General features: G+C 44.3%; 1 protein-coding gene across 1 annotated transcript in view; it reads left to right on the plus strand.

Moving 5' to 3' along the window:
- LOC146026965 (cadherin-related family member 3-like) overlaps positions 1 to 17,722 on the plus strand; it is a 57,178-nt gene extending 39,456 nt beyond the window's left edge. Inside the window, exons 11-19 of the mRNA XM_083157995.1 lie at positions 376 to 474; positions 1,992 to 2,221; positions 10,108 to 10,276; positions 10,499 to 10,743; positions 14,161 to 14,354; positions 14,446 to 14,465; positions 14,559 to 14,590; positions 15,874 to 15,922; positions 17,451 to 17,722. Coding sequence (XP_083014121.1) covers positions 376 to 474; positions 1,992 to 2,221; positions 10,108 to 10,276; positions 10,499 to 10,743; positions 14,161 to 14,354; positions 14,446 to 14,465; positions 14,559 to 14,590; positions 15,874 to 15,922; positions 17,451 to 17,599 — 1,187 coding nt within the window. The 3' untranslated portion in view covers positions 17,600 to 17,722. The remainder of the gene's footprint in view (positions 1 to 375; positions 475 to 1,991; positions 2,222 to 10,107; positions 10,277 to 10,498; positions 10,744 to 14,160; positions 14,355 to 14,445; positions 14,466 to 14,558; positions 14,591 to 15,873; positions 15,923 to 17,450) is intronic.
- Positions 17,723 to 18,560: the final 838 nt, after the last annotated feature.

Consider the following 18,560-nt stretch of genomic DNA (forward strand, 5'->3'; position numbering starts at 1 on the left):
GCGGGAAGGTAGAGTTCGGGTTACTTTAGTTGCTCATACATATTGAGATTATGGCAGTCGAGATGCTGGTGTCAGTATTCTGACCGCTAGCATCCTTGCTGATGGAATTCCATACCCAACCCAATCTATTATATGATATCACATTACCATAACAGACAGAAATACATACTGTACCTGCATGGAAGAAATTCACAGGGCTTTTACTCATTATGTTAATGAAGTATCATTGGACCCAGTTCTCGCTGCACCATACCTATTGCACACGTCATCAGATGTCACAGTAAAGGGGGCTTTGAGATATATATATATATATATATATATATATTCCTTATACCTACTGTAATATTAGCATCACAATGTGCTTCCTTCATTCAGTGACTACAACTATAATCGTGTCCGTGACTCCAGTGAACAACTTTGATCCAGTGTTTGATCCGAGCACGTACACCTTCACTGTGCGGGAAACATCTGAAGGTAATGTACTGTATGCCTGACACCTTCCTCTCTGCAGGAACACTAGTCTGGGTGGTAGATATACTAAACTCCTCAGAGGGTCCATGGCTGTTCCCATAGCTCCAAATCAGATTCCATACGTCCCAACTGTCACAATTTTCACAGGACCGTCCTGTTTTTTTGGGGACGGTCCCACATCTCAGCCTTGTTCCGCAGTGGGGGGGGGGGTCAGTTGGAAGACCCCTCTGCCCGGTGCATGTGCACAGCATCTATTCAGATGGGACAGAAGGGCGGGGGGGCATTTCTACCTGCTCTGAGAGGTGCTGGCCATGCTCAAACAGCGTTGAAAATGGGGCATGGCCTTTCGGGCGCCCCGGGAGAACCTGGTACCTGATAGATTGCAGAAATTTAGCTTTTTTAGTGTGTGTTGATAGTTGTCATGTTGACCTTTTGAAACGTGTCATGTTGACCTTTTGAATCGTTTTCTACCTATCGACTGTCAACCTTTCTTCTGTTGACCGCACCTAGCAAACTTTTGTGTCTGCTGATTAAATGCATGTCGACTATTTGGTGGCAACTAGGGTGGCCAATCCCGGGATCGGAATCGGCGGGATCCCGGGATTTGGACCCCAAAACCCCCGGATTTCAATCCCGGGATTGGAATTTCCAATCCCGGGATTTGGGGATTAGACTGCGCATGCGCAGTCTACTGCCGGGCAGCGTCTGAGCACACGCTCAGATGCTGCCCGGATTCTCCCATACCCGGCAGAGCAGCCCTGCGCAGCGTGACCTCTCAGCGTGACAAGATCAGAGGTCACGCTGCGCAGGCAGGCAGAGATGAAGCCGCCCGTCCACCTAGCCAGCCCACCCACCCAGCAAGCAAGTCCGCAATATGAAGCCGCCCTCCCACCTAGCCAGCCAGCCAGCCAGCAACTCAAGTCTCAAGCAGTATGAACCACCCGCCCCCAACCCAGCAACCCGGCTCCCGGCAGTATGATGCTGACCACCCAGCATCCCGGCTCCCACCCAGAAACCCGGCCGCCGGCCGCACCTGCCAGGGCCTTTTTTTATTAGGAAAGCCAATACTGGGATCCCGGGAATCCCGGGATCGAGCATTTTTCAATCCTGAATCTCGGGATTGAAGAAAATGCCCCGGGATTGGCTTCCCTAGTGGCAAAGTGTTGGCACTGTTGACCTGTCATCCCAATACCTCATACATTATCGTAAAAAGACAGCATCGTCAATGATCAGTTTGACTTTTTCCAGTTTCGTAACTTAATTACCCTAAAGGGGTGATTCAGCTGTTTCCCCATCTCTACTGTGCCGGGGGGCATTTTCCCAGTGATTTCTGTCTGCATCGCTGGGACTCCGGAGGGGTAAGTATAACTATTTGGGTACAGGGTTTGCAGTGTGGGCCCCAAGGAGCCGTTATAGAGACACCACTGATCAGTTATTATTTTTATGCTATTTTATATAATTTGCTTTGATATTGTGATAAAGAGTTGTACATTAACTCAGTGTTATTTTGGTGTTTCAAGCTGAGACCACAGTTGGACAGGTGACTGCTACAGATAGAGATCAACCAAGCTGCATAATGTATAATATACGGGACGGCAACACTGGAGTTATTGATTTATTCTGGATAAACCCAAATTCTGGAACCATTCAGTTAGTGACCCGGCCAGATTATGAGGTTCAGACATCACACACATTGACTATTGAGGCTACAGACTGTGACCTCATCAAACCTCGTACAGCTCTTGCAACAGTAAGTAGAGTATTTGATGTGTCGTTATGTGATTTATATGAACTAGGGTAGTTACTCTTGTATCTACAGATGTAGACGTGCTCTTCATTGCCGGATTGCCATCGTGCATGCCCGTTTATCACATCAAACTCACACCCGCGGTGCGGAATCTCCACACTGCAATATTGCTGCTCAATGCAATTCTATGAGCCGCAGGTACGAATTAGAAGCACAAGCGTCGCTAAGGGATTGTGACAATCGCCACGGGAGTCGCACGGCAACATCTGCATATCTGTGGTTCCCAATCTCATGAAAGAAATTTTTCTCTTGAGAGAAGGAGAACCTCTCTCTCAAGAGTCCCACCGCTAATGGAAAAAAATGTATACACGAAGTATGTAATATAAAGATCAACTTTTGCACTTGGGTACCTGCTGCTGGTGTGTAGAGTTTGCTAGACTCTAGGAAGGTTTGCTGGGGGCAGGAGTTGTTTGGGGGTACACACCGCGCTATAACCAAGATAATGAATTTAGAGAAAAGAATAGTAATCTGAGCACAATAATGCTGGACACGCTGTTGAAATATAATAAAATAAAATAATTTTATATTAGAAAACAAAAATATATAAACAGCACAGGGGGGTACAAAAACTGAAATTGGAGTATAAATGGACGAATAAACATGTAAAATCTTAAAACAGACAATGGGTGACATTCTCATTCATGTGTAGCGGTAAAAACCACATGATTTTTACCGCACCTAATCGCACTTTGAAAATCGCAAGATTGGGCTGTTTTTCGCATATTTAAAGAGATGCGAAAAACGGCCCAAATAGTGCGAATAGGTGCGATTTGATGCGATTTCTTTAGTCCTGAAAATGTGCAATTTTCAGGTCTGAAAATCGCACATTTGCAGGAAATCGCAATTAAAAAAAAAAAAACAACAACCGCGCGGGGTCCCCCGCCAGAGCATAACCAGCCCCGGGCTCATTGAGCCGGTGCTGGTGACATAAAATCACGGTCCCCGACAAATAGAGGTCCTCTTTATTTATTGAAACCAGCACCAGACTCAAGGTCCGGCGCTGGTTCCCAAAATACGGGGGACAAAATGACTAGGGGTCCCCCACATTTCAAGAACCAGCACCAGACCCAACCAGCCAGCAGGGTAATGCCACAGCCGGGGGACACTTATTATATAAGGTCCCGCGGCCAAAGCATTATCCCCGTGGCTGGTCAGCATGGGCAGGGGTCCTGGGGAAGTGGGGACCACCCAAAAGAAGGCCCCCCCCCCTCCAGGACTTACCAGCCCATGCTGAAAGTCCGGGGCTGTCCCCGATGCCCCTGGGCGGTGGGCATCGGGCTGATGAAAAGTGTAAAAAAAGAATAAAAACTATTGTCTTATACTGTAGAACTATGAGTCCCAGCAAGCCTACCCCGCATGCTGGGACTTGGAGAACCACAAGTCCCAGCATGCAAGGCATTAAAGGGCCCGCTGGCACTTGTAGTTCCACAGTACAAGAAATAGTTAAATAAAACACACACTGACACCCAGAAAAATAAACGTTTAATACATCCACAGCCCACACATACTGATACTTACCTACCTTGAGCCCGTGGGTCGGTCCCTGGATCCGGGGTCCGGGGTCCTGGCTCCAGGGCTGAAGAGTCCGGTTCCGGGGCCTTGGTCCTGGTTCCGGGGCTTGTCCGGGGTCCGGGGCTCCTGGGCTGAAGTGTCCGGTTCCGGGGCCTTGGTCCTGGTTCCTGGGCTGGTCCGGGGTCCTGGCTCCAGGGCTGAAGAGTCCGGTTCCGGGGCCTTGGTCCTGGTTCAGGGGCTGGTCCGGGGTCCGGGGCTCCTGGGCTGAAGATTCCGGGGTCCTGGATCCGTAGTAATCCAAAGGGGTACCTGAGGAAGTCAATCCTACTCACCTGGTCCCCGGCAACGACCCCAGCATCTTCAGCTCCAGACGCGCTGCTCCCGGCTGGTACCCGCTCACGGACTGGAGAGACGCAGAGATTTTCATCTTCCACGCCTCTCCTCAGACTGATTCTATTGGCCGCCTAGCGGCCAATCAGGAGCCGACTTTCTCGGCTCCTGCGATTTCGGCCGTTTTTGCGAAAAAAATCGCAAAAAAAAAAAATCTCATTCTATAGAATGTCACCCATTATATCTGTGAAGTGTAAAAGCTGGACTTGATTCCTGACAGGTTCCGTGCTGGCGTCCCAGCTAGATTATATGTAAAGTATGGGGGAAATGGGAGATGCAATCCACATTAAATAAGCCGCAAGCACAGCAGTAAATTATACAGCTGCCCATGACTGGTTTTGAAATATTTGCATGTCAGCTACTAAGTAAGGCTTTCGCTTGACTGTACTAACAAAACTTGCTGATTCCAAGCTACTAACTGCTCAATTGACCAATCGGCTTATTTAATGTGGATTGCATCTCCCATTTCCCCCATACTTTACATATAATCTAGCTGGGACGCCAGCACGGAACCTGTCAGGAATCAAGTCCAGCTTTTACACTTCACAGATATATTGTCTGTTTTAAGATTTTACATGTTTGTTTGTCCAAAATACTCCAATTTCAGTTTTTGTACCCCCTGTACTGTTTATATATTTTTGTTTTGTAATATAAAAGTATGTTATTTTATTATATTTCAACAGCGTGTCCTACATTATTGTGCTCAGCGTGAGATTACTATTCTTTTCTCTAAATTTATTATCTTGGTTATAGCGCGGTGTGTACCCCCAAACAACTCCTGTTCCCGATCTCATACCTCACAGCATTCAATCCAGATTTTAAGGATTCCTATGGTTGAGCGTAGAAGATTTAGTGGGGTATTCGATCCGGGATTCCGGAACGTCCCGACATTCGGAATCCAAGGCTGTTTTCGTTTCTCTCGAATTCAATGTTACGACTGTCAAGTGTCAGAAAGTCAGAGGATGGTCGAAAATGACTGCGAATTGTCAAAAAAACAGATGTGAATTTGTCAATACGAGGCAGTTTCGGACAGATCCGTTTTGTTGGAGTTGTTGGAAATGGCAGCATTGAAGGAGGGGGCCACTATTTCCACCGGCGGACATAGCGGCCGGGATTGAATACCCCATTGAATCAGATTTACTCAGGTACTAATTAAGTCACCTGTGCACGATCAAAGATATCCCTTGACTTCCCAAGGTGGGTCCAGGCTTCACCCAGTGTCACCCTCGAAAGAGGTGTTAACAAAGGCAGACTCTTCTGAAGTGACAGGAACCAGGTGCTGTAGTGTGATACTCTCCTGCAGCTCTTGGCTCACGTCACAGATGAAGTCAGCACTGTCACAGATGAAGTCAGCACTCAGCATTACAGACAGCCCAGTCTCTGGGGGAAGCCAGCATAACCGGGGATGCTGGGCAGGCCACGCCCCCTTTATATTAGGTCACACCACCTGTAAGACTCTGGTGCAGGGGTGGGGACCAGGGGCCTGATTCAGACCTGGCCGCTAATTTGAGAATTTGCAGTGGATTGCAAGAAAAAAAGACTGCCCAGACACAAAGAATAAACGCCCCCCAAAATTATGAGAGAATAATGAATGGATCGCTCATCACTAACCGCTTGCAAATTCATGCGCAATTCACAGAGAACCAGAAAATGGTAGGCTTCTGCCCCCCACCGCCGGCTTCCTGTCAGTCAATACCCAGCCACATTGCGTTACGATCCATACGCATTTTCTGTTGCTATGCAACCTCATGCATGTGTGATGCGAACAGTATGTCATTGTATAATCACTTGATTTACGAATTCTCTAATTAGCGCTCAAGTCTGAATTGGGCCCTATATACATATCCTTAAAAACTGTGCCTTTTTTTTGTGCTGATATCCCTACACCTTGGTCCTTATTCTCGTTCACTCGCAAAGGCAAATTCCTTCTGAAATGGACAAAACCATGTGCACTGCAGGTGGGGCAGATGTAACTTGTGCAGAGAGAATTAGATTTGGGTTGGGCTTTACTTCATAGTGAGATATTGCAGTGTAGAAATAAAGCAGTCAGTATTTTCCCTGCACAGAAACAAAATTACTCACCCAAATCTAATTCATTAAAATGTTACATCTGCCCCTCCCCCTGCATTGCACATGGTTTAGTCTATTTGAGAAGGAATTTGCCTTTGCGAGTGAACCAGACTAAGGGCCCATACTGTATGTACACAGCTTTAGGGATGAGATAGGAGATGTTAGTCTACTTTCTGTTTAACTGCCATACAGTACCACCAACAAACCATTCATCTCGAGTACATGTTTTTTCAGGATTATATGGACTTTGTACCCTATATAGCGCTTGTGAATTGCTAATATTGTAAATATAATTCATATTTTTCACCCCACAAGTAGCGCAGATTAGATGGATGGTCCAAGAACCATTAATCTGTGAACCATTGTTCTATAATACAATGATGCCAATATCCGTATTACACATGCTCCCTCCCAACCAATGGTATTTTCCTCTTGTTGCTATGACGATGGGTTCCGGTGGTAATTGCTGTTTGAATTTCGATTTATAGATCTTTTGGCAGCTACGTATATCTCAATCTTTAGATGGCTTTAAATCAATGGCTGAAGAATTCTTGTATTCAAGCTGAAAGGGGCTTAGAAGTATCCTGGGGGTATGGATCATAGGATAGACGGGGGTACATTGGGGAAGATGGGAGTTCTACTGAAGATGGGATGTTGCCCATAGCAACCAATAAGATTCTACTTATAATTTATTTAGCACCTTCTAGAAGATAATAGATAGAACCTTATAGTCTGACACCAAAAGGTCGACATGCACAAAGTCGATTTAAAAAAAGGTTGACATTGAGAAAAAAGTTGACACAATTAGAAATGTTGACATGGACAAGGTCGACACATAAGGCCAACATGTGTTTTTTGCTATCAACACCTGAGCATGTGGACCATCAATTAGTGTTTCGCATAATCTCGCTTCGGTCCACTTTACTGTGTGTTTGTGTTGACCTTTTTGTCAATGCAGACTTAGGCCCTTATTCTGGTTCACTCGCAAAGGCAAATTCCATCTTAAATGGACAAAACCATGTGCACTGCAGGGGGGGCCGATGTAACATGTGCAGAGAGAATTCGATTTTGGGTGAGTTATTTTGTTTCTGTGCAGGGTAAATACTGGCTGCTTTATTGTTACACTGCAATATAGATCTCACTTTGAAGTAAAATCCCGCCCAAATCTTACTCTCTCTGCACAAGTTACATCTGCCCCACCTGCAGTGCACATTGTTTTCTCCATTTGTGAAGGAATTTGCCTTTGCGAGTGAACCAGAACAAGGCCCTTAATGCACGTTTATTCCCCGCTCTGCAGCGACGGACAGAGGTGTCTCCCAACTGCCCCCACCCCCCTACCTGACACAACCTGACACTGCCGGCCCTGGGCGGGACGTGGAACGTCCCAAAAAAGTGGGATGGTCCTGAGAAAATGGCGACAGTTGGGAGTCATAATAGGTAAAGGTTCAAATGTATTTTTATTGTCACCTATAAACAGCATGGTTTTACTGCAGGGAGATCATGCCAAACAAGTCTCATTGACTTTTTTGACTCCGTGACCAAAATACTAGATGAAGGGGGGGCTGTAGATGTGGCATATCTAGACTTTAGTAAGGCATTTGACACTGTCCCACATCGCAGGCTGCTAAATAAACTTGAAAGTGTGGGATTGGATTATAAAACAATTAAATGGATAAGAACCTGGTTGCAGGATAGGAAACAGACAGTTGTCGTAAATGGAGTGCATTCTATGGAGGGACATGTTACCAGTGGAGTACCCCAGGGATCTGTACTTGGACCAGTGCTCTTTAATATCTTTGTTAGTGACATTGCAAATGGTATTGAAGGGAAAGTATGCCTTTTTGCAGATGATACAAAGATATGCAACAGAGTAGACACACCAGGAGGGGTAAATCAAATGACTGATGATCTAAGTAAACTTGAGAATTGGTCAAGAGAATGGCAACTACAGTTTAATGCTAAAAAATGCAAAATTATGCACTTGGGACTCAAAAACCCAAAGGCTCAATATAGTATCAAGGGTACTATAATGGAAACTACTGAGGAGGAAAGAGATCTAGGAGTCACTATTTCAAGTGACTTAAAGGCAGGGAGGCAATGTAACAAAGCAATGAGGAAGGCTAGTCAGATGCTTGGTTGCATAGGGAGAGGAATCAGTAGCAGAAAAAAAGACGTAATAATGCCACTTTATAGGTCATTGGTACGACCTCATCTGGAATACTGTGTCCAGTTCTGGAGACCATATCTTCAGAAGGATATAAATACATTGGAGAGTGTACAAAGAAGGGCAACTAAAATGGTGCATGGCCTACATCACAAAACTTACCTGGATAGACTAAAAGATCTTAACATGTATAGTTTGGAGCAGAGAAGGGAAAGGGGGGACATGATAGAAATCTTCAAATATATCAAGGGTTTTAACATAGTACAGGTGGGAAATTTTCTTCAAAGGAAAACAAGTAATAAAACACGAGGACATGCACTGAAACTGGAGGGAGGTAGGTTCAGGGGAAATGTTAGAAAGAATTACTTCACAGAAAGGGTAGTGGATAAGTGGAATAGCCTCCCATCAGAGGTGGTAGAGGCTAAGACAGTAGAACAATTTAAACATGCTTGGGATAGGCATATGAATATCCTTACAAAGAAATAAGGATTAAAAAGGGTTGAGTTTACCTGAAGGGTAAAAAAGGGGCAGACTAGATGGGCCAAATGGTTCTTATCTGCCGTCAAATTCTATGTTTCTATGTTTCTAAACAAGTATTTCATTAAATAATACATGATTTTAGAAGGAAAGGGTTGAAGTGTTTTTTGGTAACAAATCTATACTTCTGGAGTATACAGCATCACGGTGTCATATGTCTGGAGTATACAGCATCACGGTGTCATATGTCTGGAGTATACAGCATCACAGCGTCATATGTCTGGAGTATACAGCATCACGGTGTCATATGTCTGGAGTATACAGCATCACGGTGTCATATGTCTGGAGTATACAGCATCACGGTGTCATATGTCTGGAGTATACAGCATCACGGTGTCATATGTCTGGAGTATACAGCATCACGGTATCATATGGCTAGAGTATACAGCATCACGTTGTCATATGTCTGGAGTATACAGCATCACGTTGTCATATGTCTGGAGTATACAGCATCACGGTGTCATATGTCTGGAGTATACAGCATCACAGCGTCATATGTCTGGAGTATCGAGCATCACGGTGTCATATGTCTGGAGTATCGAGCATCACGGTGTCATATGTCTGGAGTATACAGCATCACGGTGTCATATGTCTGGAGTATACAGCATCACAGTGTCATATGTCTGGAGTATACAGCATCACGGTGTCATATGTCTGGAGTATACAGCATCACTGTGTCATATGTCTGGAGTATACAGCATCACAGCGTCATATGTCTGGAGTATACAGCATCACGGTGTCATATGTCTGGAGTATACAGCATCACGGTGTCATATGTCTGGAGTATCAAGCATCACTGTGTCATATGTCTGGAGTATACAGCATCACAGTGTCATATGTCTGGAGTATACAGCATCATGGTGTCATATGTCTGGAGTATACAGCATCACGGTGTCATATGTCTGGAGTATACAGCATCACGGTGTCATATGTCTGGAGTATACAGCATCATGGTGTCATATGTCTGGAGTATACAGCATCACAGTATAGTTTGACAGTGGCACAAAGTAACATAGAGCAGCACTGCTGTACATCCTACCCGAGGACAAGATCCGTAGCCCCAGCTTAGAGTAGACATACTGTACTATTGTTCCAAATTGAGACATTCTTCTTTAATGTCTTTTTACTGATACACTGTTTCTATGTATTTTAATAGGTCACAATTGACATAATAGAAGAGAATGACGAGGCCCCAGTGTGCAGGCCATCTAGGTACTCTGCTGTAATCTATGACAATGTCACCTCTGGGGTGAACATCAACAACTTCAGACTCAACTGCAAAGACCGAGACTCAGATGACACTTCCCTGCGCTTTCACATAGAAGGTACATTTACATGTAGCACAACCTTCCCCTGTACAAGGGGCCTCATTCAGAACCTGTCAGCAATGCTGCAATTTTTGCAGATGGACAAAACCATGAGCACTGCAGGTGGGGCAGATGTAACGTGCATTCTTACCATATAACTGCTGCAGGTCCAGTATCCTTGATATGTAACCCATGTTTCCAAGACTAATGGGCGTCTTTTGTTTTTTTCTTTCTTTCAAGAAAACATGAATAACCACTTCGCTTTTGACCCCACTCATGGCTCCCACAATCCTAAACTCATTGTGAAAACCCCTTTTGATTTTGACAATGGGGCAGATATGCAACAGAAATACAATTTGGTGGTCCATATAATCGATGACAATGTTAAGAATGTCTCTGTTAAAAATCCGCAGACAGGAACAGCAATGATAATGATAAGGGTGATACGGACCAATACCCCAGCCCCGCCCACAACGGATTACTTTGTAAGTGTTGCAGCAGAACTTCTGTTACTCTGTTATCTCAAATAGTTTCCATGCAGATTTATCAAACGTTTTAAAGAAGATTCATTGCCGATAGCAACCAATCAGATATTGGCTACGGTTTTATAGAGAGCACTAGATAAGGGATCACTACAATCTGATTGGTAGAGATCTCAGTTTAGTAACTAGTACTCCATTTGCTCTTGTCTGTGACTTATATGATTTCCTTCCTACTGTACCTCCGCCCTAACTCAAATATGTTTCTACCCTTGTCATGTTTGGCTCTCACCATCACTTCCATTGTTGCATGTCATCTCCACCATTGTCTTATTGATAACTGTAACATCAGCCCTCCCACTTTTTATTGCCACATATGCTCCCCCAACATCTGCATTTGTGACTCACTGTACATCCCAAACCCTTCAATCCAGCGATGGACTGGGCCGCTGAATCGCATGTGCACACACACATGCATCGCGCACACATGCATCGCACATACATGCATTGTGCATGCGTGTGCTGCCCCTCCCGGCTTGCAGGAGTGTGATGCCCCCCTCTCTCATGGACCTCAGTGGCGCACAGAGAGAGCTGATGGACTCGCCGCGAGTCCAGCAGCTCTCTCTGGGCGAGATGTACTAAAGGGAAAATGCGGTAAAACCCCCGTTTTACCGCATTTTCCTATGTACTAAAACCCGTTTGCAGCGATATCGCGGGGCAGGGTATCGCCACCTTTGGGTGGCGATACCCTATAGAAGCCTATTGGCTTCTTTTCGCCGCCCGCCGCAACCCCGCCGCCTCGCCGACCCCCCCTTTCCCCCCTCCCTTGGGCTTACCTTCTTGCAGGTCCTCCTGGACCCCGGAAGGTAAGCCCTTCCTCCCCCTAGCAACGCAGCCGGATGTCCTTCCGGCTGCAGGGGGAGGAGGAAGCGCCGGGGACAGCTTGCTTAGCTGTCCCCGGCGTGAAAGCTGCTGAAGCCGGCTGGGAGGTGACGGAGACCCCCCGCAGACCACAGTACAGGTATCGCGGGGGGCCTCCGTCACCGCATCGCGATGCCAGCCGCATATGTTAGTACATATGCGGCGGCATCGCGGCGGGGGGGCGCGAAGGGCGGCGATGTATTTTAATACATCCCGCCCTCTGTGTGCCGATCGGGAGGCGGAGCCTCCACCTACAAGAAGAAATTGTCCCACCTGGCCATTGGCAGATGGCCAGTCCGGCCCTGCTTCACCCGGGGAAATGATTGCTGTTCTACTGCACGGTGACTACATTCGCTGCTCTGCCATGTGCGGATAAGCTGCTAGCAGAGCACCGGCGACTCCCACTGATGAGGTCACTGGCACTCCACATAGACCACCAACATCATGGAGCAGCTGAATGAGCTCTGGACTGTCCTCAACACAATAACAGCTATCATTGAGTCTGGTGGATGGAAATAACCTCCCATAATGCCCTGGGCTAAATGAGAACTGACCAAAAAACAAGTATAGAAATGTGGTGCCCTACGGTCGGTAAATCCAAATATTTATACAGTCGGCAGGCAATCTTACATATACAGGTCACGAGTGTCCATATCCTCAACGTAATCCTTTTTCTCTCCAAAATACATAAAAAGAAAATATATAGGCCAAAATTTACTAAGAAAAATCGTATTTGTATTCTTAATACGAATGGATATGAATGCATAGGGCTGTTTTAGCCGTATGCAAATTCGTATTCCGGAGGAAAATTTACTAATCAGTCGTATTTGAATGATTCATATTTTTCGATGGCATATATATATATTATTGTAAATACAAATACTTATGTGCCATAAATACGAATTCGAATTGATGTATTTTCAGGATAGTAAATAGTATACGCCTAAAAAAATTCGTATTTTACTATACGAATACGATTTTTTAGGCTATTAGCCTTAGTAAATTTCCCCCATAGTGTAGTATGTATGTCAAACAATGAAAAAAGTTATACAGTAATTAGCAGCTGGAGGTTCTACGGGTTCCTTCTCCTTGTTCAGTGAGAAGATGGAGAAGTTATGGGGTCACCTCGTGTATCGGAAATATACGGCTATGCTTACACATTAGCTTACATATAGCGCCTTATTCTAGTTCATTCTTTCTGACAAAATCCTTCTTAGATGGACAAAACCATGTGCACTGCAGGTGGGGCAGATGTAAAATGTGCAGAGAGAATTATACCCCTTTCATATCGCACTTTTAAAACGGTAAATTGCCGATTTTTTTTCATTTTAAAACGTTTAAGCCTGCACTGTGAATGCACCAGAGCCGATTTACCGTTTAAAGTTAACTGGTATTTCGAACCGTGTAAAAAGCAGAGTCCTACACGGTTCCTTGCCGTTTTTTGAGCAATGTGAATGTGTACAATGTGTCTGAAACGGTATTTCAGGCAAACAACACAAGCTACAGAGCAGTGATAGGCTGTCCCCTTTAAAATGACAGGCAATGTTGACACTCTGGCTTGAAACGTGTTCGGGTTGAAACGGTTTGACTGCTATGTTGAATGAGACTTAACCGGTATTTAAAACGGTAATCTGCGGCAATGTTAAGGCTCTGACTCGTTTTAATTACCGTTTTAAAATACCGTTTTTTAAAACGTGTCGGCGGTGTGAAAGGGGTATTAGATTTGGGTGAGTTATTTTGTTTCTGTGCAGGGTAACTACGGACTGCTTTATTTTTTTACACTGCAATATAGATCTCACTTTGAGGTAAAACCCCACCCAAATCTAATTCTCTCTGCACAAGTAACATCTGCCCCACCTGCAGTGCACATGGTTTTGTCCATCTAAGAAGGATTTTGTCAGAAAGAGTGAACTAGAATAAGGCCCATAGTGAGCTATGATTCCACACTCATTACCTGTTCCCATTTACAGTTACACTACCTTTTTCATACTGCACCCACCCTGTGGACCCTGTGGATGCTCTCCCATGCACAATAAGACTTTCCTCTAGTCTCCAAACATTCAAGAATTCACATGCAGCTTATCAGATTCCAGAACCACTTATATAACCTTCATAAGTTACCCTACCCACATCCCTTTTATACTGTCCACACATACTTTAACTTTACATATTTTCCCTTTCTCCACGTTTCCCATCCTGCTGACCCTAGTCCAACATTCCAGTATAACAGCCCTCCAGTTACCTCTGACTGGACCAATATCAGCTTGTGTGAGAGTGTAAGCTTGTTTGCAGGGCCCTCTTACCTTTGTCCGTCTGTAATTACCCAGTCTTGTTTTATTACTGATTTGTTCCCAATTGTAAAGCACAGAGTATGTGCTGGTTCTATATAAGTAACTACTAATAAATAAACGAATTTGACTGGAATGTTAATTCATGAGGAAAATAATTACATTTTAAATCTCTGTATATTTAACAACTTTTTCAAAATCTAATTTTCAACAGAAGAGAAGAGGGCTAACAGTAGTAGACAAAGAAGTCAACACGTATGACAATTCCGCCTGGTACGTTCCATTCCTTCTATCTCTGTTGGCATTGTTCCTTGCCGCTCTGGTTGGCTGGACGTGCCACCTTCTATGGAAATATACAAACATGAAAACACTGTGCCAGAGAGTTCGAAACAGGATGCCCAAAAAGAGGTGAGGCCCATGTATGGGTATATATATAGTATGTGTTTGTATATTTTTATATAGAAGATTTGCAAGTAAGTTTCCTTCTCTTTATTGATAGGGTGAACACGTACAAAGCAGGTAGGAGTGTGTTCCTCTCTTTCTGAATTAGACGTGTATTGAGTCCCTTCTATCGTCTTCTGAATATTTATTGTTTTCTGTTCCATCAATAAGGAACTAAGAAGGAGAAGGTGGAGGTGATAACGGTGAGTTACTTTTATGTTTGTAATGCTACTTACTGGTTCTTCTCAGCATCAAATATGGGTCAAGAGGGGGGGTTTTTGTCAATCGCACAAGATACAAATAGAGAACAGTAGGACCCCTCAAATGTACAGTCTACAATTGAATTGAAAGACAGGGGTGTGCTACCTAGGGACATGGGTATGAGAACACTTAATAGAAAGAAAAGATATGTCCTTGGTTAGGTGCACCTAAGAGATGTGTAGGCACCCAAAGGCTTTGGGTGCCTACACATCATACAACCTGAGTGTGGATTTACCAACATAAGGAAATCCACACCTCGTTGACAAGGACACACATGCATTAAAATCCTTTATTCAAACAGCAGTTTCTGCCTGCCACCTTCAGTTTTAAATTGTGTTAACCCCATTTATGTTGTACGTCTATGTTTTAGAAATTTTCGCAGCCTTTTAATTGATAATGAAATAAAGGTTACATTTTATTATATTCTCTTAGGTGCACCTAACCAAGGACATATCTTTTCTTTCTATTAAGTGTTCAAATATGGGTCAGAAACTGTGTTACAGCATTTTGTTCTAACGTTATATAACAGAATATGAAAAGAAACTTCAAATATAGTGTCGTTCTAATAACCCTTATCCACCAAAGTCTGACCAAGAGTTAAGAATATGGGTCCAAGCTGGGTCAGACCCACGCTTTACCTCTTTCCCAGTGCGGCGCCAACCCAGTATATTCCCTGATCAGTGTGGGTGTGCCCGGTTTTCCTGTTTACACTGCCCTTTAATCATGATCCTACCTGTATCCAACCCTGCAAGTTTCCTTGGTTGGATTGACCCCAGGTTGTTTTTTGGGACCCCTTTCCACGGAACAAAAATCCAAGTTAATGCGCGTTGATGTGTAAAAACTGAGGTTTTTCAAGGCATTGGAAAAGGTGTATAACTAAGGATCACCATACAAAGATATTGTCAAACATCGCACGTCAGAGCACTTAGGACTAAATAAACTCAAGATCTCCTATACAATCCCCATTGGCTAGTCCACATGTCCTGCAAACCCCAACCAATGTTTTGCACCTGTTCTTCCTACGCTATTTAGTAATAGCGCTGTTTGTAACTATACTGTTGCAAATGGGCTGGATGTCCACTACCATACTTATGGGATGGTAACATTGATGAGTGGATTACTGTGCACTTCTCTCAAGGAAGGCGTGGTATAGGATAGCAACACAGACATATAAGCAATGCGTTCAGGTTTACTTATAACTTTACATTTCGATATTTTCTTCTAGGAAACAACAACCTATGGAACAGTTTTTGATGGCGAAGCTGTGGACCCAGGTGAATCTTTTATTTCCCTTTTATTTTTAACTTGGAAGTTGATGACATGGTTCGAAAGGACATGTTCAACAAGCACATACAGTATGTGTGTAATCTTCTAGCTTTTCATAGTGTTGGTCGTGTAGCGCTGATGCTGAGTGAGCCTCAAAATTTGTGTAACTTACATCACGAAAGAATCATGGGTAAAATCTAAGTTTTGATCATATGCAAATGCACCCACAATATGCACTCCTGGGGACATGGGAATGTCAGGAAAGGGTCATTGGCTTGTAGCACGTACACTGCATGGAAGCCAGCTTCTGACAGATTGTTCAACAGGATCATTAGGTCAATACATGCAAGGTCAACAGTCAAAACTTAGACATGGTTTTTTTTCACTTTTTTACCCCAAATGTCGATACAGTTGATATGGACAGCTCGCATGGCTCGCTGTGCTCGCCATGCTTCGGGCACGGTACCTCGCCATGCTCCGGGCACACTAATATATTCTCCCGCCACGCTGTAGTGGATGGTAGGGCATGTCAGCACATATCGATTCAAATAAAAGTGAAAAACACCATGTCGACCTTTTAACTGTCAATCTTAATGATTGTAGTGACCAAATTAACCTGTCGACCTAAGCTCATGTCTACCTTCAGTGATTGACCCAATGAATGTTTGCCTTATTGCTATCGACCTACAGTAATGACCGTATACTCACAAAAGATGGTCATCTATGGCTTTGAAACGCAGTAAGTTAATCTTGAAGATGATTCGCTATCTTATAGGCAGCCAGTGGAGGGAGTAGAGCAGTGGTTGGCAACCTTATTTGGGGTGTGAGTTACTCGAGAAAAATGAAACCACTGGAAGAGCTACAATTTTTTTTTTTTAAATCTGCTCATTTCAAAAGTGATCCCTATACCTGTCTGGTCGACTCCCAACTACCTTCCCACTTATCTCTGTGGGAGAGTCTGCTGTCTCCCACCAGTGGCTCCCAGTGGGGTGCATCTTCATGGGTCCCCAGAGCAGCCTCCAGTCTACTATGGGACAATGACACTGGATCCCTCTGCAGCTGCCAGTGGCTTCCAGGTTCTAGGCTTCCTGCCTTGTGGTGGTTCCTGGAGTCAGGTCCTGATTTCAGACACTTCATCCTAGCTGACAGCAGTACTGCAGCTAGGCGAGCTACCCAAACTATGACCGTGAGCTACTGGTAGCTTGTGAGCTACAGGTTGGAGACCACTGGAGTAGAGAATGGGAGGTATGTGGCTAGAACAGGGTTGGTTGGGTAACAGCCTGGCCGCTGTGTTTTGTACAAGCTTTGTCTCATAACAAGTATTGTCTCATAAGTTCCCTGTAAAACAAGTCTCGCCGAAAAAGGTGGTGGTGGTGGTGATTCTAATTACCTGAGCCCACGTCTGATGGAGGGGACAGTGGAGCTAAGAAGTATCTGGACCCAGCTAAACTCTCTACTGCCCTGTAATCTATAATCCTGATTGCAGCCTCCTGCCAATTCTTTCACTGTCCATTACATTCCCCCCTCTTGTTACAGTCACGGGGAACAGATATGAGTACAACACAAAGTCCGGAGCCAGACGATGGAAGCCCGATCAAGGCAAGGGAGACAATGTGAAACTTTCTGATATTTCTACTGTGTCGGAAACCCTGGGGCCCAGTATCCCATCTGCCCCAGCTACCTAAGGAGAAAGCTAACCGGGGAGGAGGACATTTTAAGATCATCTGATAATATTTAATGGATAGTTTCAACTGGTTATTTTATGTATTGTCTGATTTTTGGATGAAAAATAAACACAAAACACATCACATTCTACAATTTATAGTAAACGCAATGTTACCCATCAATAATTAATCACCATGTCTATTATGGATTGTTAGATTCTATACTTATCTCATGTAAGGGGAGATGTTTCCAGTCTTGTAGAGAGATAAAGTAGAGAAGTTGCCCATAGCAACCAATAAGATTCTGTCTTATATCTAGCATAGTCTATGAAATTACAGAAGCTGACTGGGCAACTTTTAAGTTTTATCTTTCTCCTAGGCTTGATGCATCTCCTCCATAGTTAATCTACTGCTTTCAAATAGCTCAACAGGATTTTTAAAATTTTTGGTTACCATTTACCATTTTAAGCCACATGTAACCCCTATATGTGTACTACATCCCATAGCATGGCATTACTATTCCCAGTCAAAGTCTTAATGGATGGTACAGGATGAAAAAGTTGACACCCCCCCCCCTCAAAAAAAAAAACCCAAAAAACACACAAACAAAAAAACCTTGAGTCGACTCTACAGTATGCGTTAATTTTGGCATGGCGACAATATGAACCTGTCGATCTTTTGCACTATCACATTTTATATGTCGACATATTGACCACGTTGACTATATTTCGTTGACCATATTGTCTCTTGACCTAGTTAAGCTTGACCTATTATATGGCGGCCCCTGGTGAAATTGGATTTTAGATTCATCACTGTAGGACAGGGGTGGGGAACCTTTTTTGTGCCAAGGGCCGTTTGTATGGGGAAAAAATACTTTCGGGGGCCATATGTAAAAATTTATTTTACGAATTGTCCTGCTGCAGCCGCCCCACTCTCCGGCGGCTGCCACTGAATAGGACTGACAGTCTCCGGCTGCTGTTGA

The sequence above is a fragment of the Crinia signifera genome, chromosome 8 (genome assembly GCF_055691185.1).
Source record: "Crinia signifera chromosome 8, ASM5569118v1, whole genome shotgun sequence".
Classification (NCBI taxonomy): domain Eukaryota; kingdom Metazoa; phylum Chordata; class Amphibia; order Anura; family Myobatrachidae; genus Crinia; species Crinia signifera.